General features: G+C 43.5%; 1 protein-coding gene across 1 annotated transcript in view; it reads left to right on the top strand.

The window, feature by feature from the left end:
* Nucleotides 1–26,305, top strand: part of FAT3 (FAT atypical cadherin 3) — a 670,902-nt gene that overhangs the window by 580,637 nt on the left and 63,960 nt on the right. Inside the window, exons 14-19 of the mRNA XM_017498438.2 lie at nucleotides 11,025–11,414; nucleotides 14,222–14,436; nucleotides 15,912–16,049; nucleotides 17,002–17,145; nucleotides 19,885–20,082; nucleotides 23,455–24,253. Of these exons, the coding sequence (XP_017353927.1) occupies nucleotides 11,025–11,414; nucleotides 14,222–14,436; nucleotides 15,912–16,049; nucleotides 17,002–17,145; nucleotides 19,885–20,082; nucleotides 23,455–24,253 (1,884 nt within the window). The remainder of the gene's footprint in view (nucleotides 1–11,024; nucleotides 11,415–14,221; nucleotides 14,437–15,911; nucleotides 16,050–17,001; nucleotides 17,146–19,884; nucleotides 20,083–23,454; nucleotides 24,254–26,305) is intronic.

The raw sequence follows: 26,305 nt of genomic DNA, 5'->3' as shown, positions 1-26,305 counted from the left end.
ACTTAACAGAAATTTACTTTCTCACAGTTCTGAAATTTGGGAATTTAAGTTCAGAGTGCCAGCATTGGTCGGATTTTGCTGAGGACTCTTTCCCTGGTTTGTAGAGAGCTCCTTCTCACAGTGTGTTCACATGGCCTTTCCTAGGTACGCCTGGGTGTAGAACGACCTATCTTTCTTTCCTTCTTATAGGTCACTAACCCTATCACATTAGGACCCCCCCACACACACACACCCTTATGATCTTGTTTAACATTAGTTACCTCCTAAAAGCCTCATCTCCAAAGCAGTCTCAGTGAAGATTAGAGCCTCAACATATGAATTTTAGGGAGATAGAATTCAGTCTATAACACTCTTTCCTACTTTCTCTCGGATCACTTGCCCCAGGGGAAGACAGCTGTGGTACTGTGAGGCAGCCCTGTGAGAGGCTCACGTGGTAAAGGATCAAGTCCTAGTGACAACTGCTCTTCAAAATGGATCCCACCCTCCAAACTCCATTTGAGCCTCTAGATGAGACTCCAGCCCTGCCTCACAGCTTGATGGCAACCTCATGCAAAACACTGAGCCACGTATAACCAGCTAAATAATGTTTAGATTCCCGACCCATAGAATCCATGAAATAATAAGTATTTGTTGTGTTATGCTGTTAAGTTCTGGGGTAATTTGGCGCGAAGCAAGAGAGAATGTGTATAATAATGCAAGTGCATGGGCATCTTCAAGTCAGTCCACACATCCTTAAGATTCGCTGATCATAACCATTATCTTTTCACAGGCTCCACTCTCCAAAGAACAAGGGCTCTAGTGCAGATCAGTGGCAATTAAAATGGGGCCCACCTTGGGGAGGAGCAGTGCATCTGTGTTGGGAGCACAGCTGTTTGACACAGGCAGGGATGAGTGAGGGTGGAAAGCTGTTTGCTGCTCCTTGCTGCTGTTCTCATGGATTCATGGACCCCTCCCTGGGGCACTAGCCCACTTCCTATGGAAATGCCGTCATATTAGATCTTAGGACATTACCACTGAAAGACGCTAAGACAAAATCAAGTCAAATCCTGAGGTCCAGAGACAAAGAAACTTTCCCAAGATGACTTAATTAGTGGCAAAGCTGGATCAAAAAGGAGGTTGTCATCACCATAGCCGAATGCTTTTTTCTATACTCCAGTCATTTCTATCAGAAAATGTTTTGAAACAGATTAATTCCATTCCAATTTCAGCCTGTTTTCTTTTAAGTAGCATCTATTCTTGTTTTTTCCTAGTACCTTAGAAAATTGTTATGTCTCAGTTGCATAGGTCAGTGATTTAATGTATTTTACCCCCTTCCCAAAGCTGTTATTCTCTGAAGCGTTAAATCTTTGAAGGTGGCTAAGGGATTATTAAAATGTCAGTAAAAATTAAATAATCCTCCCTAAAGACTGAGAAACATGAGTCATTCTCTGGAGGACATTGTGGTCGAAGCCTTTTGTCTGTGGTAGATATCAAAAATATCATCTTGTGTTTGAAGGGTTTCTCTAGAGAGCTCAGAAAACATGCATGTGATCGTACCAGGGAATGACGAGATCTGCATGCTCCCACCTATAGATGGAGAAACTGAGGTTCAAAAAGATTAAGTGGCTTCTCCCAAAACATCTGTTAAATGGATAGTGATCTGAGCAAAGGGCTCCGGGCCCCATAAACCCCTCCCTGATTTCTTTATCTCCTTGCAGTGTCAGGACACCTTCTGCAGTGCCTGCAACTAGATGCAGGGCCATGACATGCTACCGTTTCTGTGTCAGAATCCTCTGGAGGGTTTTTAAAAATAAACAGGTTAAACAAACAAACAAACTGGCCAGGGTTCCATCTCCAGAACCTGATTCAGAAAGTCTGGGAGAGAGCTGGCCATTTTTTTTTTTTTCCTCTGTAGTTGACTGTGATGCCTTTCCGTATTTAGAAGTTTTTGCCTTTGACATATGTAAGTTGTTATTACTACCCTTTTAAACATCCAGTTTCTTCTATACAGGGTTCCTGTCAAAGGAAAGAGCTAATTCCTTCCCAAAAGGAGGTATCTTAAAGAAGTGTTTTAGCACAATCACCCATTAGCAAAGAATTCTGACCCCCAACAGTTGATCATAATGGTTCTTTCCCAGAAGCTCCCTTGATCATGTGCCACCTCATTTGTAAATGCCACAGGTTGGTTAAAAAAAGAAAAATAAAAAGCCTCTGAGCTGCTAATTTGGATCAATCCTGATCCAACACTCAGCAATGCAGAGGACCAATTTAAGGGAGTACTAATATAGCTGGAAAAATCTCCATCCACCTCAGGGCATTTTCTGCAGAAAATCCAAGGACCCCAAGCTTTGACTCCCTGCCTCTCAGGGCATGCTGGGGCTCGAAGAAGTGTGCTTATCAGCTCTGCTGCAGGATACATCCTATCACTTCACCTTGTGAAGCCTCCTTGACAGGCACGATTATGTTGTCCATCATCTGCTCGTAAGCTCTTTTAATAACTTCTCACGTATTACAGAACACTTCCCACCCATGCATCCTCTCCACCTGGCTTCTTCCAATCTCTTTTTCTCTTGCTGCTAATTTATCCATTAACTTAGGCCCAGTTTCTAGTTTACATTAACTATAATTGATTATAACAGCTCTGGTAACTTGCAGCTAGATCTGAAAATAGACAGTTTCAGCTTCTAGTGTTCTAAACTTAGGGATTTAGCAGTGCTGAACCCTTTATCCTTCTGTGAGTATATCTTGAAATTTCAGCATTGTTAATTTCACACATAGTCCCAGCACTTGAAGTGCTCTTTCTTCCTGTCACTTTTCCACCTTATTTTGCTACTGACAATTCCTATTTTTCCTTCAACACTCAATTCAGTTGTTTTCTTCTCTGAGAAAATTCCCTTGACTACCCCTCTCCAACGGTCAATTCTATACATGTTTGTCTGCTGAGAAATAAGAGCCATTTGAGAGGACATAAGTGCTGGGAGCCATCCTTTGTATCCCCAGTTCCCACCATGCAGCAGGAGTCCTTAAGTATTTATTGGATGAATGAATGAATGAATGAATGGGTCCAGTGGTCACACTTAGTTGCCCATATAGAAAACCTGTTGCATGATTATTGGGTAACTATCCAGCATAGACGTTCCAGACACCAATAAAGATAGAGCTTTGAGTATTACTTGATGAATTAGTTACACTTAATCATCCCAAGAGTGGCATTATGCTAAGCCATAGATACCCAGATGAGCTGCAGCTTTTTAGGTATCTCAGAAGTTTATAACTATAATCTCATCCAACAATGGGGCCAATTTTATAGGTGTACAGTCAAATAGTGCTCCTTGTTTGGAAGGGGCCTGTGTTTCATTTAATGCTCTCCTCTGGCTTGTGTTGAGTGTCTTAATACTGTTTAAACAAGAGGACCTGCATTTTTATTTTGCATGGGAGCCCGCAATCATGTTGTCACTTCTACCCAGCAGAGCTACAGCCAGCTCAATTGGCAAGTCCTCAGCAGATTTTTGGTGCAGTCATCAGGGTCTCCTGGACTCTGTGGCTAATGTTACCTTCTGTGTTTTTTGAATTTCAGAAAACCAAGGGGCTACCAACCCCAAGAGTTGGTATTGTGCCCTTGGGAATGTGCCAGTTTTTGTCATCACCCAATGAAGAACTTTTAAAAGGCACTTAAAACAGAAGTAATTAGGGAGTCTATTTAAAATTAATTGCCAACTGAAAAAGCAATTGCTAATTCCATGGGCCTCCTCATGGCCACTTTCCATTTTATTTCATATCATCCACAGACATATTCCAGACAGGAAAAAGGAGCCGTTAGTTTAAGCTGTTTCACCATAATGGGATTTCATTTGCCTTCCACAGAGGATGAGAGAAGAATTTTAGGCTAGCCATTTTCTTTCCTTAAATATGAAAACCATTTTTAAACTATATTCTTTGAAATAACTTTATAATGAGATCTTTGACAAAAGTGATTTTCTTTGTAAAGCCAGTGTCTTTCTGAAGTTGAACTATAATAAAGAATATAAATATCCAGGAAAAGTAGCCTATACAATATGTATCTTTTCTGCAATTTCAAGTGGTTTGTATGTTGAGAATTGAACTGGCCTGCAAAATAACTTGAGTATTTGTTTGCTCTCCAAAATTGATATGAAAGAATTATTTCTCATGTACATATTTTTTATAATAGTTTATTTATCACAAACATGCCATGTGTTTATAAACATGCTGTTAACCTACAAGGATAAGCAAAAAAGAAAACAAGTCATTTTTAACCATGGTTACCATTTTGATAGAAATCTCTTCTGGCTTTTTATGTTTTCACAAAAGCAGGCCCATTAACTAGGTATTATTTTGTAACTTGTTGCAAACATATTTCTATGTCCTTATATATTCTTTTTACATTTTTATGTGACATTGTACATAGTATTCTATGTACATCATATGATTGTGGCATGATGGACTCAACCAGTCTCATTTTTGGAAAATCATGTAGGTACCAGTTTTTTCACAAATGCAAACATCTATTTAGCAAAACCTTTGTATATATTTATGAATGTTTCGTATACATTTTTAAACAGTAAAATATTAAACATTCCTTAATAAAAGAAAGCACTTCTCCACATTGCCGTTTTTCAAGGTTATTTAATTCTTTCAGCATGTGCATTTGCAGTGGACATATGTGTGTCCTGTGTGCATCACCTGCATGTGTTATGTTAGCAGGAATGTATGCTTGCTTTGCTTCCATGTTTGTTTCTTCTGCAGTTCAACATTCATTGCTCTCTGTGTGCCAGGCTCTATGCTCCGTATTGAGGTTCAGAGATAATAAGACACAGTCCCTTTACCTAAAAGGTACATTAACCTAGTGGGAGAGGGGATATACATATAACTAATGATAATGCAAAAATAGAGAGGCAAACGTAACATGAAGGGAACACAGAAGAGGAAATAACTGGGGAAATTAAGGAAGCTGTCCCATAGGAGAGTGACTCTTTAAAGGACATACAGGATTTTTACAAGAGAAAGAGGGAAGAGAACATTCAGAGTGAAGAGTGAAGCACAGGTGCAGGGCTGGGGAAGCAGATACGTGTGGGGCCTTCAGACAGCACTGTGGTAGACACTACAGGATGGAAGTGGACCTGGAGATGAAACCGGAAAAGGGATTGGGACCAGATTGCAAAGGACTAGAGTGCCATTCTCAAAAGTTTTTGCTTCTGTTTATAAGAAGTTGAAAGTCAGTGACTGTTTGAGAAGCCGGGGGAAGCCTGTATCCACAGTTTTAGAAACTTAACACAGGCTAAGTTCAGACAACAGGGTATCAACTCTGCTGCATTTTGCAATTCTGAGTCGCTTACAGTCATCTAGGCAAGAGAGAATGAGAGCCTCACCTGGCCACGAGACATTCAGGAGATATCTCAGAGGCAGAATCAAAACAACCCAGCATTCCAATTTAGGTGAGAGAGGAAGTTTGGTGGGGGGCGACATGCAGAAAAGTAAACCTCTAAACTACTATGCCTAGTTCAAGTAATTCTTCACCAAGTTGCTAAGCTTCCAGAGTTAGGGATGATGTCTCTGGGACTCCACTGACTCTCAACTCAACGCCTAGAGTAGTCAGGCAGACAGGGGGCACTTGGCAAGTCCTTATTAAATGGAAGTGTCATAGCCAGTGTCTCCTGCAAGAAAGACAGAAACCTTCCACTTCTCAAAAGAAACAACACTGTCTTAAAAATAAGGCCATAGGAAAGGAATGCAACGATATACTCAAGAACCCAAGCTTTGTTGATCATTTTTCTTCAAAGGATAATTCTTACTGCTTAAATAAGAGCGTGAGTCAATCACCAAGCCTGAAATCTAACCATACTTGTGGTATTTCAAGCACTGATGAACAGGTATTAATAAAGCCAGGAGAAAGTGTTGGTTCAAAACCAACGTCTTAGATTGCCTGTGGCATGAGATTGAGAAACCAGCTGCAATAGGACATGAAGGAACCTAAAGAGGGATTGAAATCTTCTAGATCTTGATGAGGACAGTGGATCCATGAAGGTAGACATTTGTCAGAATGTATTAGGTGGAGACTTAAAATGTACTAACGTTATTATATGTAAATTATGTTTAATGAAGTTGATACAAAAATTAGAGATTAGAACAATTATGTTTGTTGAAATCGCTTGAAATTCAATTTTGTTCCCCAGATGCCTACTCCTTTTAAGTGTAAATCCCTTTATAAAAACCAGTTTACCACAACTTAGTGCAACCCACGTTTTTTGTGTGTCACCATTAGACTAGGTCCCATGCAGGCAACAGAAGACATAGGAGTGAATGTCAGAGACAAGAGCCTGCAGAGGAGTCAGGGCCGCCACCAGCATAAGACACCAAACCAGGCAGAACACAGCTCTTGCTGGTTCCTTAAATTTAGGGATTCTGATCTTTGGAGGAGGAGGAGCGAAAATACTTCTTAAAGACCAGGTCAAAAATAGCTGTGTTGGTGACTCTTGCCGTTTGGTTTCAGTGCTGATTTTAACACCTTTAGCAATCTCAGGTTTAAAGTTATTCTGGCACTTGGTAGGTTAGAGCCCTAGGGATGATCCTATCACTGGGGGTTATTTCTCACTGAAGTGTAAGAACCTGTATAACTGTAAGCTGTATGTGTGAATTCTGAGCATTTAACCAAATGCCATGAATCTGCTGCGTTAAGTTTTCCTTCCATCCTGAAGATTCTAATAGCTTGTCATGAAAATCCACATTCTAATAGCTGTCATGTCCAGCTGAGTGTGGATTTTTTCTTTGTTGATGCTGGCCCACTTAGGCCCAGGTCCAGTGACTTAATGAGCCGTTGCAGGGAGCATTCACTGGAAATAGAAATGAAACCAACTCCCTTTATTTAACTTGGAAAGGAGTCATACTGCTGGAAAATAATCTTAGACCTCAACTGACCTGGGTTCTGCCACCCTAGAAATGCAGACCCAGGGAAGCAAAGTGATTTGACTAAGGACATTTGTGTAGTTAGGGCAGACTGTGGCCTAGAAGCAAAGTCCCCTGTCTTCCAGTACTAGACCACATTTCCTTCATTTTAATAAGTTTAAAACTGACTTTTATGAACAGTCCTATGTCCAAAACATCCAATTATCCATTTGTCCCATTGTGAGGAGCCTTAACTCCATTTAAAAACCTTCCAAGAGACAGAATATAGATGTCTTTCACTACCCATTCCAGAATTTCACAGCCTTCCCTGCTAGGAATTTTTATGTGCTATTTTCTTTCTCCTATCCCACTCCACAAAGTGCCACTACCTATTACTTTCTTTGAGCAAATAGAGATTTTAATCATTCTCTTTTTCCTTGATTTCAATTCTCTGAAGGCCTGTCTGCTCCATTTGCCACAGATAACATGCAGAAACTTCACTTGCAATGAAAGTCACACTTCTCTTGGTAGCCTGGCATTTCAGCATTTACAGAAGCTAAGTATCTCCATCCTCATTAAATTAGGCTCAAATTGGAGAAGAGAATTACATAGTTAAAAACATAGAGGCAAAATGATGGATTCATGTTATACCTTAATGTAACACATCGTGACATGCAGTAGGAGCAGTAGACCAATTAGCAAGCAAGTCGTCTGCTTGGGTTCATCATTTCTGCTGTGTATGTAGAAAGGGATGGCAATTTGAAGGATGGCATTTATCAGACCCCTTTGGATAAAAAGTGTCCGCTTCAGTAACATGACCTGCTTTCATTTAACAGAGATGGCACCCCATCGCCCAGGAACATGGCAGAGACCCAAATGCTACCCCAAAAATACTGTTTCCAAAGTGGCAGTTACGCTTCCAACTTTATTTCTAAAAATTATTGAAATCCATTGCAATTGTGTCTAAATTGGGGTTTTAATATGCTCTAAATAATATATCCTGCTCTTTTCCTGAGAGCTAGCAAATCCTAAGCAATGCCTGTTAGCAGGTTTTTTGGCCTGGGTCTCTCCCACCCCTTTCTGGTCTTGCTTCCTTATCAGTCTGATTGGTAAGAGAAAAGAGAGAGGAACAATAAATCTTCCAGTTTCTCTTGATGTGAATGCCCAAGATATTGTCAGAAGCAAAATGTATGAGGAGTGTGGGTCAGCAACATGGGGAGGAAGGGATGGTTTTCTGCTATGGTAAAGCAGAAAAACCCTGTCATGGAGTTTGGATTAACAGAACCTGCCCGGAGGGGAGCCATGCTCTTTGTGTGGCTGATTAATGTCAGTCCTGTAAAGACAGCACTCCAACAACAGGGCTAGTCACTGAACAGGAGGCTTGGAGAACCCAGAATCTCCTGCCTAGGGGATCAAAACCCAGCTGAGTGCCTCTAAACAGGGCTGAAGAGAAGGCTGCAGGCCTTGAACAGAGGTGATACAATTAGATTCCAGCTGTCTGTCCCAGTAAAGGAAACGCAGGCAGCTATTAAAAGCATCTTCCCTTCTGGTCTTGCTGCTGCAGAGAGTGGCAGTGTGCAAATCCAGCCCCTACCTTTCCTCACTCAGCTATTCACAGCACCATGGCTTTCAGAACAGTGTGTCAGAAATTACCTTCTTTCCTAACTCATCTTCAGGCCTGAAGAGAAAAATTTTCCAAGCAGAGATCTTCTGAAATCCCTAAGGGGATCGGACAAAGAGCTTAGGGAGAACAGGACTTTGCGTGTTGCTCCTCATGCCTACCTAAAAACGCAGGTCGCACCAGACAAGTCCTTGGTGAATGCAACAGTGGAATGGATTTTGTAGCTCCCAGCACATGCGTTAATGAAAGTCCCTGCATGAATTTCCTGCCTGCTCTTCTTGTTGGCAAGAACAGTGTACCATATGCTGGGGGTGGATGTTAATTCTGTAGGGAATGTGTGTGATTTGAAAACCTGTGTGGTGTATTTATGTCAATCGCTGATGTGTTTCCATAAATGCATTTTTGTGACTTTGAGAGGCATCCTGAGACCACTGAATCAGTCAAGGCAGCTTCCAGGGCACACAACCTATTCTAACACCCAGACAGGGCTATTGTTTTCCAGGTGCAAGCTTGATCACCTATGTAATCCTCTGTGTATTCACCTCAGGAATTTATGTTGAAGAATTTAATCTTGTAGCCACTCCAGAAGTAGACAGAAAGCATCCCTAAATGTCTGCTCTGGAGCCTTATTTCAAGGAGGCAGCAAGAGAAGAGGAAAGCCTTCTTATTTTTAATCCCAGCATCAATAAAATCACAGGTTGATGTTTATACATCACAGGGCAGTTGTTTCAGAAAAAAAAAAAGAAAGTAAATGATGAAACTTTGAAAAAAATGGACTCTCTGGAATGGAACCAAGAACAGGCTCTCAGCATTGACCTTTTGGTTAAAGCCACATAATGCAATTTATGTCATCTCTCCAGATATATGATTTTATTGGTTTGCTGGGAATTTGGGCTTAAGGGAAATTGTACATTGGGAAAGTAAAATGTTTAGGTCTTATTATTGCCAAATGATGTGTTATAATAAGAAAAAATAATGGCTAGGCCCTCCCCTCTAAGAGCTTATATTCTAAGATTCTGTGATTCTCAAAAGACATTTTCAGATGGTTGTCGTATCTAAAGACCCCTGACTAATGACTGTCTTCATCAAGAGTATTTAGGATCAGAATGGCGCTTGTTCAGCCTACAAAACTGTTACAATTTACTTCTTATAAATCCTGACAACTAAAGTGAACTTGAGGTTTATAAACTGTTTCGAAGTGCTGAGATCTTCTAATGAAAACAGTTAAATCAATATTCAGAACCACAAGTCAGTCCAACCGTTATTCAACAATTCATTGGTTATTGATGGACATTTCTTAGTTTATATGTTTCAGCTTTATTTCATAATAACATAAAATGGTATTTTGGTCACTAAGTACATTTTTTGAAATCATAGGGCAGGAGAGCACCCTCTGACTAGATCCTCTCCCTTCCTCGATGGAGTGCTCCAGGCTCACTGACACTTGGATTTCATTTTTCCCTCTATAATCCCTTATGACCTCATTCATTCTCATGACTTTGTGTAATATCTGTACACCAACGATGCTCAAATTTATAGCTCCAGCTTGGCCCTCTCCTCTGAACTACAGCCTTCTCTATGTAACTTCCTACTTGACATCTGCACTTGAATATCAGGTGCACATCTCATAGTTAATCTGTCCAGAAAAACCTAGTCTTTCTGCAACCCTCCCCATTCTCAGCTAATGACAACCCCCTCTTTCCAGTTGCTCAGGCCAAATCCTAAGGGTCATTCTAGAAGCCTCTGTTTCTCTCACATCCTATGTCCTGCCAGCTCCACACACAAAACACTCTCGCCACCTCCAAGTTCAGAATACAACCAGGACCCCCTCATGTCTCACCACCTGGGTACTTAGAACAGATGTAGAACCTGACTCCTTCTCACCACTTCCAACACCATCTGCCTCGTTCAGGCCACCACAGTCACGTACTTGTCTTGCTGTAGGAGGCTGCTGGCTGCCCTTCCATCTGTTCATGAGCAGAAGCCAGAGGGATACTGTTAAAATCTACGTCACATCTTATGACTCCCATCTTACAGCCCACCGGTGGCTTCCACCTCACCACCACTACAGCCTCACTATAATGTAAAATCTCAAGAAATGTTGGACTTGTCCATTGCTAGACCCTCCAGCCCCTAGAAAGTGCCTGGTATATTCTAAATAAACCGGCGTTAATGTAATCAATGGTTTTGGTTGGTTTCTATTTCTCTTTCTGTGCCACATCTTTTACCCCTGCATCTATTAGCCTCTGAGAGTTTTTCTTAAAGATTTGTGGGGAGCCTGTTGTATGTTAGGACTATCCAACTATTTCTGATATCTGTTTCCAGTATTTTCCCAGTCTCTTTGCCTTTTAATTGCGTTTTTTTCCCCACAAACTAAAATTTACATTCTTGTAAGAGCACAGCTGTTTCTGTCATAACTTTTTTTCTTGCTGTGACTCTTCAAAGGTCTGCAAAGCCGTAACATTCCAGGGCAGATCATCTAGCCATGTTCTTTCCCACTCATGTTCCTGTGTCTTTCCCACAGGCATCAACAGGAAGGTAGTGTACTCCCTGGCAGACTCAGCTGGTGGGGTCTTCTCCATTGACAGCTCATCTGGCATCATCATCCTAGAGCAGCCACTGGACCGAGAGCAGCAGTCTTCTTACAACATCAGCGTGCGGGCCACCGACCAGAGTCCCGAACAGTCCCTGTCGTCTCTCACTACTGTCACCATCACCGTCCTGGACATTAATGACAACCCCCCTGTGTTTGAGAGGAGGGACTACCTAGTGACGGTGCCTGAGGACACCTCGCCTGGCACCCAAGTCCTAGCCGTTTTTGCCACCAGCAAAGATATCGGCACAAATGCTGAGATTACTTATCTCATCCGGTCTGGGAATGAACAAGGGAAATTTAAGATCCACCCCAAGACAGGTGGGTAAATAGCACCATACATAGAATGCAGAGCTTTAGCTGGGCATGGTGGCTCACACCTGTAAACCTCGCACTTTGGGAGGTGACTCAGGAGGATCCAGTGAGTCCAGGAGTTCAGGGCTAGCCTGGACAACAGAGTGAGACCCTGTTTCTACAAAAATTTTGAAAAACATTAGCCAAGTATGGTGGCATGCACCTGTGGTCCCTGCTACTTGGGATGCTGAGGTGGGGGAATTACTTGAGCCCAGCAGTTAGAGGCTGTAGTCAGCCACATTCCTGCCATTGCACTGCAGCCTGGACAACAGAGCAAAACCTTATTTAAAAAAAAAAAAAAATCAGGGCTTCACTATATTCTGCTTCTCCTCCTAATACTCTGGCAACCCTTCCTGGTGGACTCTTCTTCCTCCTATCTCCTTCACAGAAGAAACAAATCTGGTAGCAGGGCCCACGTGCAGACCCCAGAGTGCCCTCCTGCTTCTAAGCATGCCTCCTGCTAAATTGTAAGCTCCTTGCTGTGGGCTTACTTTGCAAATATCTCACCCCCAGGTTGGCTCCAGGATTTCTAGGTGGGAGGGCTTAGGGGCAGCAAAGTGGTTTCTCAATGGGGAAAGGAAATAGTGTTTGCATTCTAACAACAAGAGTTTGTTTATCTCTCTTTTCTGCTTGATGTTATGGGTTTTTACCTAAGTCATATGTGCACATGTTGGAAAATGCTCCTAGGGATGAGCCTCCATGTACAACTGTCCACACCTGGACTACCCCTCTCTCATCACCTGCCGAGGCAGACATTGATAAGTGATCTGCATGGTGATATGCAGCCTTCTCAATCCAGCACCCCCAGTAGAATCTATCAGTGAGCTGGAACTGGTGCTCTGTTTGAACCCAGTTCACAACACTATCATTTCTCACCACACCCTTTTCCAACTCTGGGGGAGTGTGTAGCATCACCTAGGGGAAAAAGTGTGCTTCAAAATAAAGCAAAAGAACTAGAGAGAACCATGAGATTTTCTCTTCACCAGTGAGTTAAAAAGTATTAGAGGTGCTTCAGGCAAATAAAGACGGTTCTAGACAACAGGCTTGGATTTTTTTAAAGACTAAACATACTCATCCTGGTATTTTCGGAGAGTGTCTAGATTCCTATTCCAAAGTCCTTTTGTGGATATTCTCACTTATTTCCCAGTTCCCCTATGAATAGTCAAGGCAGTTCCCATTTGCAGATAACAAAGATGAGTCTCTCACCTTCCAGCCTTTGAACATAGTTCCCCCGTCACTGAAGGAGTATGCACCTGTTGAGCAAGGTGGCAAAGGAGGTCCATTTTCCTTTGGATAATCCAATAAATATAAGCAAGAAATCATCATAATTAGCAATGTGTTTTTATCATGGCAAATATATCAGGCTCTTATTAAGTCAAAACAGAACTTCAGAGTGGTAAATAATTACCGCAGTGTCCACTGTTAATAAATGGTTTATCCAACATCTGAATTGAGATCTTTCTGCCTCTGGAATGCATATTCTAATGTAATATAATACTGCTATACTGTAGGGATTCCAAAAATACAAGAAATATAGCCCTAACCCTTAAGTATTGTATTGGAAGGTGAAAATATTGATGGAGGGATTGCATCACAGCTTCTCCTGGCAGTAACTGTTTATGAAAGTCATCATCTCAAATTTATGAGGATTTCCTTATTTAAATATGTGTTGGCCCTAACCTGTCTAGTTATGGCCACTGTGTATAAACACCGTGGTGAAATGGCTAAGTGCTATTTAAATTTAGCACTTGTTAGCAAGACTGGGATGCAAAATAAGCACTAGAGGTGGTAAGTGCTAAGATAACTTAATTATGGGGAGAAAGAGGCTCTTGTTACAGGTACGATTTCTGTGTTTTGCCTTAAGTGGAAGGAGCCTATTGGCAGTTCTTAACGACTAGAGAAGTTGCCTGTCTGGAAATGTAAATGGGCATGACCTTCTCGCCAGTCCTAATGATTGTTTACTGGATGGGAGGAAAGTAGATGCCCTTGAGAAGTGTTCTACAGGCAATGCAATGACTAACTGCAGAATGCAGGATTGGGTTACCTCCCCAGAAAGGGCTAGGATGGGAGGGTTATAGCAGCAACACCCAGCTAGCTGCTTTCACATGTTCTACTTACTTAAGCCATTCTGTGACATGGACATTATCATCTGTAGTTGTGGGCACTAAACTCAATATGTGGCTGCCAGGCTGTCTGGTTTCCAGGTCGTTCCTTTTCTATTATGTCACCACATCTTGAGATTTCTGAGGTCTTTGCCCTCTTTGTGCCGTAATTGTTTGAGGTAAGTGTATTTTAACATGGCAAGGCATCTTTGCGGTTAATTCAATTCAGCGAAGTCTGCAAGTATTTACTTGCTGACAAGAATGGGGTCATACCATCACATCCACACATCTCAGCTCATTCATGGTCTTCCTGTGTCCACCTGAGGAATCAGAAGACACATGTCAGGGATGCTTGTTTCTATTTCCTACTCGTTAGTTGTGTGAGGGTAAAGATGCCAGAGATTTTTAAGCTGCTGAGAGATGTTCATAAACTGTTATGGAAACATGTAAAGACTTTTCATTTCCTCGGTGTTATGTTTGATGGATAGCTGTGCTTTCACTGACAGCATTAATCAGACTTCTGGAATACTTTCAGTAAGGCATTAAATAAACAAATTCCTAAATATCTAAAATTCTTGGCTGGAGAGGATGTTATAAATATTACCGTGATTATAGAATTGCTGACCAGTGTTTTTTCCTGTCAAATATAAAGCTCCCCACTTTTCTTCAAAGGTGGTATTTCTGTCTCTGAAGTCCTGGACTATGAATTATGCAAAAGGTTTTACCTGGTAGTGGAAGCCAAAGATGGGGGCACCCCAGCTCTCAGTGCTGTGGCCACGGTCAACATCAACCTCACGGATGTTAATGACAACCCTCCCAAGTTCAGCCAAGATGTCTACAGTGCGGTCATCAGTGAAGATGCCTTGGTGGGAGACTCTGTCATTTTGGTAGGTACCTAGGGTTGGGGATGGTTCTAGATGTCTGGGACTAGCCATCCACAATAAAGTAAAGAGGAAGCAAAGTCTGTCTTGGATTTTCTTCACACTTCCCCCTTTTGGTCTCCATGTGTCCCCAAGTATAGGAGCCATCTTTCTATGGCTCCTTCTGTAATTTGCATATTAGGATGAGTCTGATAGATTAATTTATATCGAGGTATAAGTGATTGATAATCACTTATTTCCCAGGACCATATCTTTTTTGAGAAAATGAAACAGACCATGGGACTACTTCTTAATGATGGACCCCTACTTAGATGTGAACTTAGATGACAGTTTCTTAGGTGGCTAGGAAGAATACTTTTTTTTTTCTTTTTGGGGGGGATCTGTTGCACAGCATGATGAATATAGTTAATAGTGGTATACTGTACATTTCCAAATGGCTAAGAGTAAGTTTCAGATGTTCTTACCACAAAAAATTCTAGATATTTGAGATGATTGATATGTTAATTAGATGATTTAATTATTACACATTGTGTTCATAAATCATAACATCACTTTGTACCCCATAAATATATGCAGCTATGATTTGTCAAATTATGTTTTAAAATTATTAGATTGCTGAAGATAGAATAAAATCCCTGTCCCTCTTCCCCCTACACACACAGACACGCAGAGTTGGGCAGCTACAATGGGGAGCAAATCTAAGACTGACTGGCCACTCTTAGAGGAGCCTTTTCCAGAAGGATGTTTTTTCTAACAGTAAGAACAAGCCATGTATCCTGAGAACTCAGATTCTCATAGACCACAAATTACATTTTGGAACAATGAGTCACCTCCCCACCATCCTTCCCCATCCCTTGCCTGGCAGGTCCCTTTCATCCAAGTCATCTCATCGCAGGATGAGGGTGGAACAGCCCTCTGCTGGAGGACAGAGCATTCCTTACACATCAGAAGTGCACTCCTCAGGCCTGCTCTCTTTCCTGGAAAGTACATGACTGTTTCCGTACATATAAATTTCAACATCATCAACCTGGAGCAATCGACAGAGGGGCAGTACATTTGCTGTGTGAGAAGGGGAACTTTCTTGGCTTCCTTAACATGGAAATGCATAGGCCTAGAGAATCCCTGACTTAATGGCAGAGACCATTCCTTGCAGGATTGGGAAGAAATCAAAGCATTCCTTTCTGTTAGCTTTGGGTTCTAACCATACTGTCTCAAACCCTGAGAAAAGTCAGTCCTAACAGGCATCAGGCTGTGTGCAGGTAAAAATTAACACAATTAAAATGGCAGCTGTGGACCTGATGCCACCCTCCTTCAGCTGACCAGTCATCCCTTCTGCTGGGGGCTTGGTCACCAGCATTAGAGAGCACAGCTCCTGAGAAAACTGTCATAGCTGCACCCATTTAAGCAGACATGGGACTCTAAGATCAACTTTTGCTCTGTTGTGTCATGTCTTTTCTTTGTTATGCTTGTTTTCCATGAAGCTAATAGCAGAAGATGTAGACAGCCCGCCCAACGGCCAGATCCATTTTTCCATTGTGAACGGAGATCGGGACAATGAATTTACTGTGGATCCTGTCCTGGGACTTGTGAAAGTTAAGAAGAAATTGGACCGGGAACGGGTAAGCTAGTTTAGGACAGTCTCCTTCCCATCCACATCTACTCGTCTCCTGGAATCAGAGGCACAAGCTCCAGGGGTATAAATGGTAAGATTCTCCATTCTAAGTCATGAAAGTAGATAAGGATGGGCTAAAATGCAGCATGAAATATGAGCGCTAGACCTTTGATAGAATTTTCTACCTATAATAGATGCTGGCAATCTCTTAACGTACAGAGGTTTTAAAGAAAAAGCACATATTTATCTTTTCAGGTGGTTTGAATTTTAGTCCTGCCTAGAGCAAGGGAACAGAAAAATACTTTCAGGGTTAGGACCCTGTGGTCCTGACTTTATGAACAACTGTAGCCCTCAGTGAACAGAGACAAAAAGATTACCTGAAGGCATCTAGGTCAGAAAAAATAGTCCAAAAAATTCCTCTGTCCCAGGTTAAATGAAGTTTCTAAACATTGTCTTTTTGACCAAAAATATGCATCTTCGAAGGGAAATTAAATATGGAAAAGGATGGCATGGTAGTGATCAGCTCTACTGGTTGACACATGCTCATGATTCCAGAAATATTAACATTGGTACGTGAGACAGAGCATGGTGACAACTGTTGTTCTGAGCAAAGGCCCAGAGCCTGGGTCCTAACCAGGGTGATTTTGTACCCCAGGGGACATGTGGCAATGTTTGGGGACATTTTTGGCTGTCACAACTAGGGCAGGGGTGTTTCTGCCTGCTACTTGACAAAGGTCAGGGATGCCGCTGCACATCCTAAAATGCACAGGTCAGCCCCCAAAACAAAGAATTATCCAGACCCAAAGGTCAGTGGTGCCAAGAATCACCTGGTCTAGAAAATCAAACTAAATATGGTTGATCTTTAACAAAGCCAAGCCTGAAGCTCCGGTTCCTCTGCGTATGCACGGAAGGAAGCAAGCACTACACCTGTTTACTGTCACCCCTTTTTACCTTGGCAGGTGTCTGGATACTCTCTGCTTGTCCAGGCAGTAGATAGTGGCATTCCTGCAATGTCATCAACTGCAACTGTCAACATTGATATTTCTGATGTGAATGACAACAGCCCAGTGTTTACACCTGCCAACTATACTGCTGTGATTCAGGTGAGCAAATCTTGCCTGCCAAACACTTGTCTCTGTATATTCAACTCTCTTCCTCTGCTGTGGTTTACTCATTGTGGTTTATTGTTACTATTACTTAATGTTGTCTTATGCCTTCATAGGGCAAGTGTGAAAAGAAAGTAGTTTTTCTACCACGCCGATTAATAAATGTGAGTGAGAACTATTGGGGAGTGGATTTTTTTCCAAGTGTCAGGTACTTTATGAACACTGTCTCTCCCCACAACAGCTCTGTGAAGAGGGACGGCAGATTGGCCCCCACTTTACAACTGGGGGGCTAAGGATTTGTGAGGTTAAGTAGTTCACCCAAGATCACGTAGCTGGTAAGTGGCAGAGTCAGGATTTGAACTTGGGACTGTTTTCTGCAAAAGAATTCCCTTTCCCCAGTGGCAGGCTGCCTTTAAGCAACTGTATGCTATTCTGGCAGATGACAGAGATTGATATACATTATCTCATCAGTCAAAGACAGATTGGGCATCAGGATAGAGCTAGTACTCATTAAAATTAATCTTCCATAAGCTATTCGTTTAACACTTTAAATTCACTTGCTCTTTAAAATCAGACTGCAGGATAGAATAACTGACTGCTAGTGTTCTGCTATCAGAAAGAGTGACTCTTCCTCCCATCTATTTTTTGTTTCGTTAGCACACTGCTAGGTACTGAGTGTCCTCTACTTCTCAGTATTTCTAGGAGCTGAAAGCCCAGCTTTAGGAGGATCAGGAAATCCAGCCCAGGAATACTGTCCGTGTAGAGGACTTAGAGGAGACAGAGTGATGTGCATCTCTTGGAGGGCCACAAGTATTCTAGAGAATCAGCTCTTGCCTGATACACTTTGGCCTCAGAATCACCCCTAAGGAGTCCCAGGGCTTTGTGGGTGGAAGGTGAAATGTGAGTGGGCCCGGTCTTGAGGGTCCCCTTTGGACTAACATTGAAGAATTTGAGCCTGGCCATTCATAGCTGCCCTCCTCAGACCCCAGGGCCCCTGAGCTGTCCAGCAATCAGACTGGGAGGCAGCCTTGAAGCAAGCAGCTGTCTGCTGGTTCCCACCTCTTTGAGAAATCTGATTCCTTCCCTGGTGGCGTTTTGGTTTCCCCTCCTCTCTGATGCTTTTTCCAGCAGCCATGCATTCTCACCACAGTCTTGCTTCCCCAGAGTCTACACCTTCCTCCATTTATCTTTCTCTCAGCTCACTCTTCTCCATGACTGCTGCTCACAAGGGTGCTCTCTGCCCTCATAGGCTCTGTTTGCTAACCCCAAAACAAAGTGGGCTTCTACTCAACATTCAGTTTTATGACACGCATCGATCAGCTCGACAGACTATTTTCAAATGCGCTACAGGAGGTCAATAGCGAAAGCACGGAGAGGCTCAGCCCATGAGTGATGGTGGGGCCCCTGTCCGCAGCGCGGGCGTGTCTGTGTTACCTTACACCCTTGTTCTCAGATGGTGACCCTCAGGGCCACGTTGTCTCTCTCCCTCTCCTCCATGCAGGAAGCGGCCTTTAGAGAGTGAGCAAACAAATCAGTCGGTCTTGTGTTTTGTGTGCTGCTGAGTACATTGTCAATGTGAAACAGTAAATGTATGCCTGGCTATGGTGGTCCCGCAACTGATTCCAGAGGGAGACAGTGTCTAGTTTTTGATGACCAAAAGGACACTTGTGAAAAGGAACAAAATAGAGGTCTCTGCAGTCCTTTCCTCTTTCTTCTTCAAAAGATGTGCCTCCCTTTTCCCAACCTAGAATGACTTTGTTACTCCAACACATGGTTTTCATAAGTCTAATTCAGCACATAAAACTTGACTGGGCCTGCCATCCAAACCGTAGTGTATCATCATCTCCATCTCTGCAAACCAAACTCGTTTAATCCTTACGTCCACGATGCCAGGAGGCCTGAGCTGATAAAACTGACTCTGGGCCCAAGCTGTGGTATTGCTAAAATCTGAACAGGGGAAAGGAAACCAGTGCCTGCACTACAGATGATTTAATTTGGCATTTTCAAAGTGAGGATAACCTTTGACCCAAGAAGGAGCTTTGCATTCCTGTACGGGGAAAAAAAGCAGAGAAGTTCTGCAAAATAACACTTACGTAATAGAATCAAGATTTCCAAAAATTCTGACAAAATTAAGGATTCCTTTTCTGTTCATTGTCAAATTGAGGAATGTTTCACACCAATCCCCTTCCCTAAAGGAACATGGCAAAACTGTGTTCTGGAGAATGAGGTAAACCCCATTTTCCACTGGGAATATGCCTTTGTATATTGACTAGGAAGTTGCCAGGATGTCCCTGCAGAAAATCCAGTGCTGTAACATTGTGTCTTAGTGTAGGGCCTCAGCATAATTGTGTTGCGATATGTGTGTGTGAAGAAGTGTCTCCCCACACCTAATGGGGCTCTTCAGGTCAGCTCGGGCATTGCCAGCTAGGCCAGGGCAAGGTGTGCCCAGCCCCATGCTCAGAACCTGTAAACCCATGCAGCTCCAAGTCCTGTATTCACACCTGTAGAGGATTGTCCCATGGGGTGGTTGTGGGAAGCAGCCAAGATAAGAAACATGACGCTTACAGACACCAACATGTTTTCAGAAGACAAGATAATATCGCAGGAATCCCTTCTGCTGAAAGCCCAGTTTTCTAGCTCAGCACTCTCAGCCTGTAATGATGGGTTTTTTTTTTTTCAATGTGAAGAAAAGTGTAATTTTATCTTCCTTTTTACTATATATACTCTTTTATGCAGGAAAATAAGCCAGTGGGCACCAGCATCTTGCAGCTGGTGGTGACAGACAGAGACTCCTTTCACAATGGGCCTCCCTTTTCATTCTCTATTTTGTCGGGAAATGAAGAGGAGGAGTTTGTGTTGGACCCTCATGGGATCCTGCGGTCGGCTGTGGTCTTCCAGCACACAGAGTCTCCGGAATACGTGCTGTGTATCCAGGTATGGCACCGCGCTCTGTCTCCATCGCGCATTCTTTCTCATGCTTGTTTCTGTGCCCTTCAGTGGATATTTTCTTTGCTGAGTAAGTCAACATATTACCAGGCAGGAATGTTCCCCTTTTAATCTCAAATTCAATTTCACACCAATAAAAGCTACCTGTGTATGTGAAATTGAACAGGAAGGGAGGGAAGCATCATTGTTCAGGAAGGACATTCCTGTAGGATGTGCCCAACAGATGGTCACTGGGCTTAAATCTGCATTCTAAAAACTCCTGCTGCTTTATACTGTTGTGCACCACACTACCCCACTTGGGGCAGCTACTATTCCCTGTCATAAGGCGATTAGCAGTGGCATGCCTCTTCTTGATAGGCCTTCCCCTGGTGAGGCAGGAGGGGACCAAGGACTTAGCTGGAAGTGACCTTTAGCATGTCAGTTCCTCATGGTCACTGGCCTGTGTGACATGAAATGGGACAAAGAAGCAAAGGTGGCAGGTATGCAGAGTATGGAGGGAGCAGGAAGCGAGAGGGCCCCCAAAGGTTCCCATGTATGGTTTCTGCAAATACCAAGATTTAGATCCATCAGGGAAGCTGAGTGACTTTTTCTATTCACGGTTGCCTACAGAGGGCAACCTAGACTCATTATTAATGGTGGCAATAATAGCAGTAGTAATTATTGGTATTGGTACAGCATTGACTTCTATACATTGTCTCTTGGATCAATTACACCTTACTTTACTCCGTGAAACCTTCTAAATTAATGACTGCCAGCTCCAAGCACATCAATGAACTCTTCAATTGCCATCCGCTCCTCCAATATTGTGTGAATAATTTTATATCACAGTGTAGTTCTCAAGGCAAGGAGAGATTTTCAGTGCCTTCTCACAGAAACTAGGACAGTTTGCCTATCCTTTCCAGATATGGAGATTTCACATCTCAGGTTTTAGAATCTTTGTAAAAGGCTCTCTCGCCCTAGTCCCTGAAACCACCATACTGAGTCCTTTGTTTTCTTCCTTTTGACTGTCCCCGTGTGCATCAGTCACATTCCCCTTGCCACTGCCTCACTGTATTCTGCACAGCCCCGTCATCATGCTACTGTGGCAGGAGCCTCCTGGGTGCTTCCTCTGGCTTCAGCCTCATTCTCTTTTGACCCAACCCTTTACCCCTCCCATATTAATTATTCCACTTAGATTATGTCATTCCCCTTAATCAGGGACCAGGAAGCTACAGCCCTTGGGCCACATCCTGCCCTCAGCCTGTTTTTAGCAATAAAGTTTCTTGGCACACAGCCTCATTCATTTACATATGCTTCGTGACTCCTTGTATGCATAGGACAGCGTGGCTATGTTGTGATAGAGGATGTATAACCCACAAGCTGAAAATATTTATCGTCTTATCTTTTATAGAAAATGTTTGCTGATCACTGCCCTAAACCAAACTCTGTTGGTTCCCTAGTGTTTGAAAACTTAGGCCCTACAGGGGCTGGTCTAAATTCAGCCCCAGACACTCAGATTTTGAATTTTAGGACCTTTTGGCAGGCACCACTCTCCAGTCCTTCTCTGGCCACAGGCCCATTCCTCTGTCACCTTATACCCAGCAGTGGCACAATCTTGGCTCACTGCAACCTCCGCTTCCCAGGTTCAAGCAATTCTCCTGCCTCAGCCTCCTGAGTAGGTGAGACTACAGGCACATGCCACCACACACAGCTAATTTTTGTATTTTTTAGTAAAGACGGGGTTTCACCATGTCGGCCAGGATGGTCTTGATGTCTTGACCTTGCGCTCCGCCTGCCTCGGCCTCCCAAAGTGCTGGGATTACAGGCATGAGCCACCATGCCCGGCCAGTGTCATGCCTTTCTTTCATCTTTCTGGCCTCTGACATATGAATGGGCAACCTCTGACCTATAAAGTCTAAACTCATCACTCTCCTTTGATGCACTCCTCGGTTTGACTTCAAGTTGAATCTAATTTGCTGAAGTTATCTCCTTTTCTATGAATATTACATCGTAGCATCTCTTGTTCACATCATCCATCAAATAAAGCATGTGATGATGGCAGTAATCAACGTAACAGGTGGACGTGGTAGCTCACACCTGCAATCCCAGTACTTCGGTAGGCCAAGGCAGGGGATTGCTTGTGCTCAGGAGTTCAAGACCAGCCTTGGCAACATAGTGAGACCTCATCTCTATAAAAACAAAAACAAAAAGTGGCCTGGTGTAGTGCTGCACACTGCTAGACACAGCTACTCGGGAGGCTGAGGTGGGAGGATCATTTGAGCTCAGGAGATCAAGGCTACAGTGAGCTGTGATTGTACCCACCACTGCACTTCAGCCTGGGTGGCAGAGCAAGACCCTGTCTCTAAGTAAACAAAACAAGTAAACAAAAATCACAATCACATGAACCATCATGTACTAAGTGTGTCTGTGGATTAGCCGTGGGTTTAGTGCTTGGCAATGACACTCTTTTAATCCCCACAGTACAAGGACCCTGTGACGTACATGCTACTATTTTACTCATATTAAAAATACAAAAATTGAAGCTTAGAGAAGTTAAGTAATACACTCAAAGCCAGATGTGTAGTGAGTGACAGAGACAAGATTCAAACTCAGGTCTGTGTGATGCCCAGGCACCTGCTCTTTCACTGCCTTCCACATACAAGGACATCTCTCTCCCCAGATCCCACCTGGTCTGCAGGGTTCACTGCAGCTCCACATGTTCATTACCTGCCCCAAAAACCCAGCCCAAGGGAATCGGCCCTTTTCCTGAAGCCCTGCACCACTGAATACCTCCACCTTGCATGCGATGGGTGTTCAGTAAAGACCTGTTGCCAGACTGGCTGTTCTGTCAATACTTACACAAGGAAGGAAGAGAAAAAGGTTTTTATCAAGCCACCTAGCTTTTATTTTCAGTGTATATTTTATTTGAAACCTTACCATGATATAAGTCCCATTTGAATTATGCAGAAAGGTGCTATCTGGGTCCAGTCAAAAGGAAATAATCCAGCAGAAAACAAAAATTTCTCCTCCAGTGGAAAGACCACTTTAAGAGGTTTCCCCTGTGGTTGCTGCATCAAACTAAAACAAGACCAGCCTGTTGTGGGCATGTTGAGTCTTGTAGCCCTCTGTGCTCCTGTATTCACCCCAGCTGCCTTTATTATGTTGATACATTTTATTACCGTAACAGTGTACAGATGGGGATGGAAGGCGATAAATCACTCCTCTTACTTAAATGCACATCCTGAGCATTTTTCAGAATAGTGGCAGGGGATGAAGGAAGAAGCCAATGTAAAAGGTACAAATGTCTTCTGAGGGTTTTCAAAAAAATTATCATGATGAGTTTCCTTCATTTGTTGCCTTTTCACCTCTTGGCTGTTTTAGGCAAAGGATTCAGGCAAACCGCAGCAAGTTTCTCATACCTACATCCGCGTGCGAGTCATTGAGGAAAGCATCCACAAGCCCACGGCCATTCCCCTGGAAATTTTCATTGTCACCATGGAGGATGACTTTCCTGGTGGGGTGATTGGGAAGATTCATGCCACAGATCAAGACATGTATGACGTGCTTACGTTTGCCCTGAAATCGGAGCAGAAAAGCTTGTTTAAAGTGAACAGTCACGATGGGAAAATCATTGCCCTGGGAGGCCTGGACAGTGGCAAGTATGTCCTGAATGTGTCTGTGAGTGATGGTCGCTTCCAGGTGCCCATTGATGTGGTCGTGCATGTGGAGCAGCTGGTGCATGAGATGCTACAGAACACGGTCACCATCCGCTTTGAGAATGTGTCCCCTGAGGACTTCGTGGGGCTTCACATGCACGGGTTCCGACGCACCTTGCGGAACGCGGTCCTCACCCAGAAGCAGGACAGTCTGCGCATCATCAGCATCCAGCCCGTGGCGGGCACCAACCAGCTAGACATGCTTTTTGCAGTGGAGATGCACAGCAGCGAGTTCTATAAGCCAGCCTACCTGATCCAGAAGCTGTCCAATGCCAGAAGACACTTGGAGAACATCATGCGCATCTCGGCCATCCTGGAGAAGAACTGCTCAGGGCTGGACTGTCAGGAGCAGCATTGTGAGCAAGGCTTGTCACTGGATTCCCATGCTCTCATGACCTACAGCACGGCTCGCATCAGCTTTGTGTGTCCACGTTTCTACCGGAATGTACGCTGCACCTGCAATGGTGAGTACAGTTTTGAGTGTTCCCTCCCATCTCCTGAGATTGTAGGCTTACCATTCCAGCATGCCTGCATTCAGTCATTCATTCAACTAAATATTAAGTGATTACTTACTGTGTGCCCCAAACCCATGATAGATGCTAGGGCTACAGGGGGTACAGTCCCATGCAGCTGTGGCTCAGTGAGAAGCACAGAAAAACAGGCAATCCTATGATACATATTGTCAAGAAATGTACAAAGTCCTGTGGAAGACCCAGCCAATGGGGGAGTTTCCCAAAGGGAGTATCCTCTAGGTAGAGAAGAGGATCTAGTAGGCATTAGCGGAGGGAAAGATGGAGAAAACCTTCTAGGCAAGGGGCAGCTTGCATGGGGAAGGCTCAGGGGCATAAGAGGAACCTACACTGGGGATTGAAAGAGCTTTCCTCTGGCTACAAAGAAGCCAGAGGAAACATTGAAGCAGGGCTGGGATGTGAACGAATACTTGAGAGCAGGCCCAGTGATCACACAAGGGCCGTTAGCCAGGATGAAGAATTTAGAAATTATCCCAAGGCAGTGAGAGCCATTGCCTGATGAGAAGTGAAGAAGTGGCAGGATCAGATTTGTCTTTCACAGAGGGTGTGCTGGCTGCAGAGGGGAATGGATTAGAGGAGGCCAGGCAGAGGCAGGGAAACCAGTGAGGAAGCTGTTGCCAAGGGTAAGGGCAGTTCGATTTGCTTCAGTGAGAAAGAGGGGCCAGATGCCCAGGAGCACAGTCAAGGGATGGATTCAGCCCTCAGAGTGACAGGGAAGGAATGGTTCGTGTTTGTTGATGTAACTGGAGCCATTGAACCTTGACCTTTACTGGTCAAAGGCCATAGCTGCACAGAGTCACATGCCCATAGTGATCGATGAGAAGCATTGCTCTCTCTTTTCCTCTGCCTGACATGTGGAGCCATAAATTCACTGCCCTCTTCTAAGGAAATTGCAGCCAGTGTTTTTCTAGCCAGTGTGAATTTGGTCCAAAGGGACCATGGCCAGAAGGGAGGCATTTGTAAAACATCCTTTAGGTAACTGGGGACACGCAGAGCCCCTGGCCTCTTCCCTTGTGGAAAGTTCTTGGTTGCAGTTTGGAGAATGAGCTCATCACGGGGAGGCCCTGGGGTCATAACTCCCTCTGAGAGATGCTTTGACAGCCTCCAAGCAGCCCGTCAGTGTGCCAGCTGCTCTCTCTGTGGTATCCAGTGAATTGTTTGTGATTTCATCAGGTAGAAGCAGGGATGTCCAGACTTATTTAATATGTAAATTAGCTGCAAAGTAACTCAAAGCATGCATGCTAGGTCAAATGCATTTCTGGCAGATGTCACCAACATGCAGAATTTATGAATGCCAGCTGTCTGGGCCTCACCTAGATTTCCATTGTTGGCAAACTGATTTATACCCCAAAGCTCTGCTAAGGTCTGTATGCGGTGATTCACACCAGGGTTCAAAAGGGGTTTAGGACAGGACAGGGCAGACCCTGAAGGAGAAACTATACCAGCTAATTAATCCTTGTGCTGTGAGAACTCACTTATTTCTGCAAAAAAAAAAAAAAAAAAAAAAAAAATCTGTGAAGGCAGCAATGTCCTAGGCACTAAAGTTTCAAAGTAAAAAAGATACAATTCCTGCCCTTAGGAGCTGACAATTGTAAAGTCAGCTTGCAAGCACCTACTTGCTGTAACAGTGCTACAGGAAATGCTAGGGCATAGAAGAGACAGAATCCCTCCTGCGGCCAAAGGAAAGCTGTCTGTGTATCTGTACACAGAGACCACCAGTGTGCTTGGTCTTAGGGATGAGCTCATCAAAAAGACTCAGGTGGGGAATGGGGGACAGATTTTGCAGAATTCTTTATAAGGAAGATTTAGATGAGTGGTTTTTGTTGGAGATAGAGGGACTTGCTCTGTTTTACGTAAGACACTGATGTCTTAAATGTAGTATGTTTCAAGGTGATATCTCTGCCTAGGACCCCTGTTCTCTAGTCTCCATAGACCTTTCTACTCCCAGTAAACCTAAAATGCCAGGTTTTGTGAGTCAGACCTACC

The sequence above is a fragment of the Cebus imitator genome, unplaced genomic scaffold, assembly GCF_001604975.1.
Source record: "Cebus imitator isolate Cc_AM_T3 unplaced genomic scaffold, Cebus_imitator-1.0 Scaffold241, whole genome shotgun sequence".
Lineage (NCBI taxonomy): Eukaryota > Metazoa > Chordata > Mammalia > Primates > Cebidae > Cebus > Cebus imitator.
Note: the sequence above shows the minus strand (reverse complement) of the source record. Positions and strands in the feature narration are given on the sequence as shown.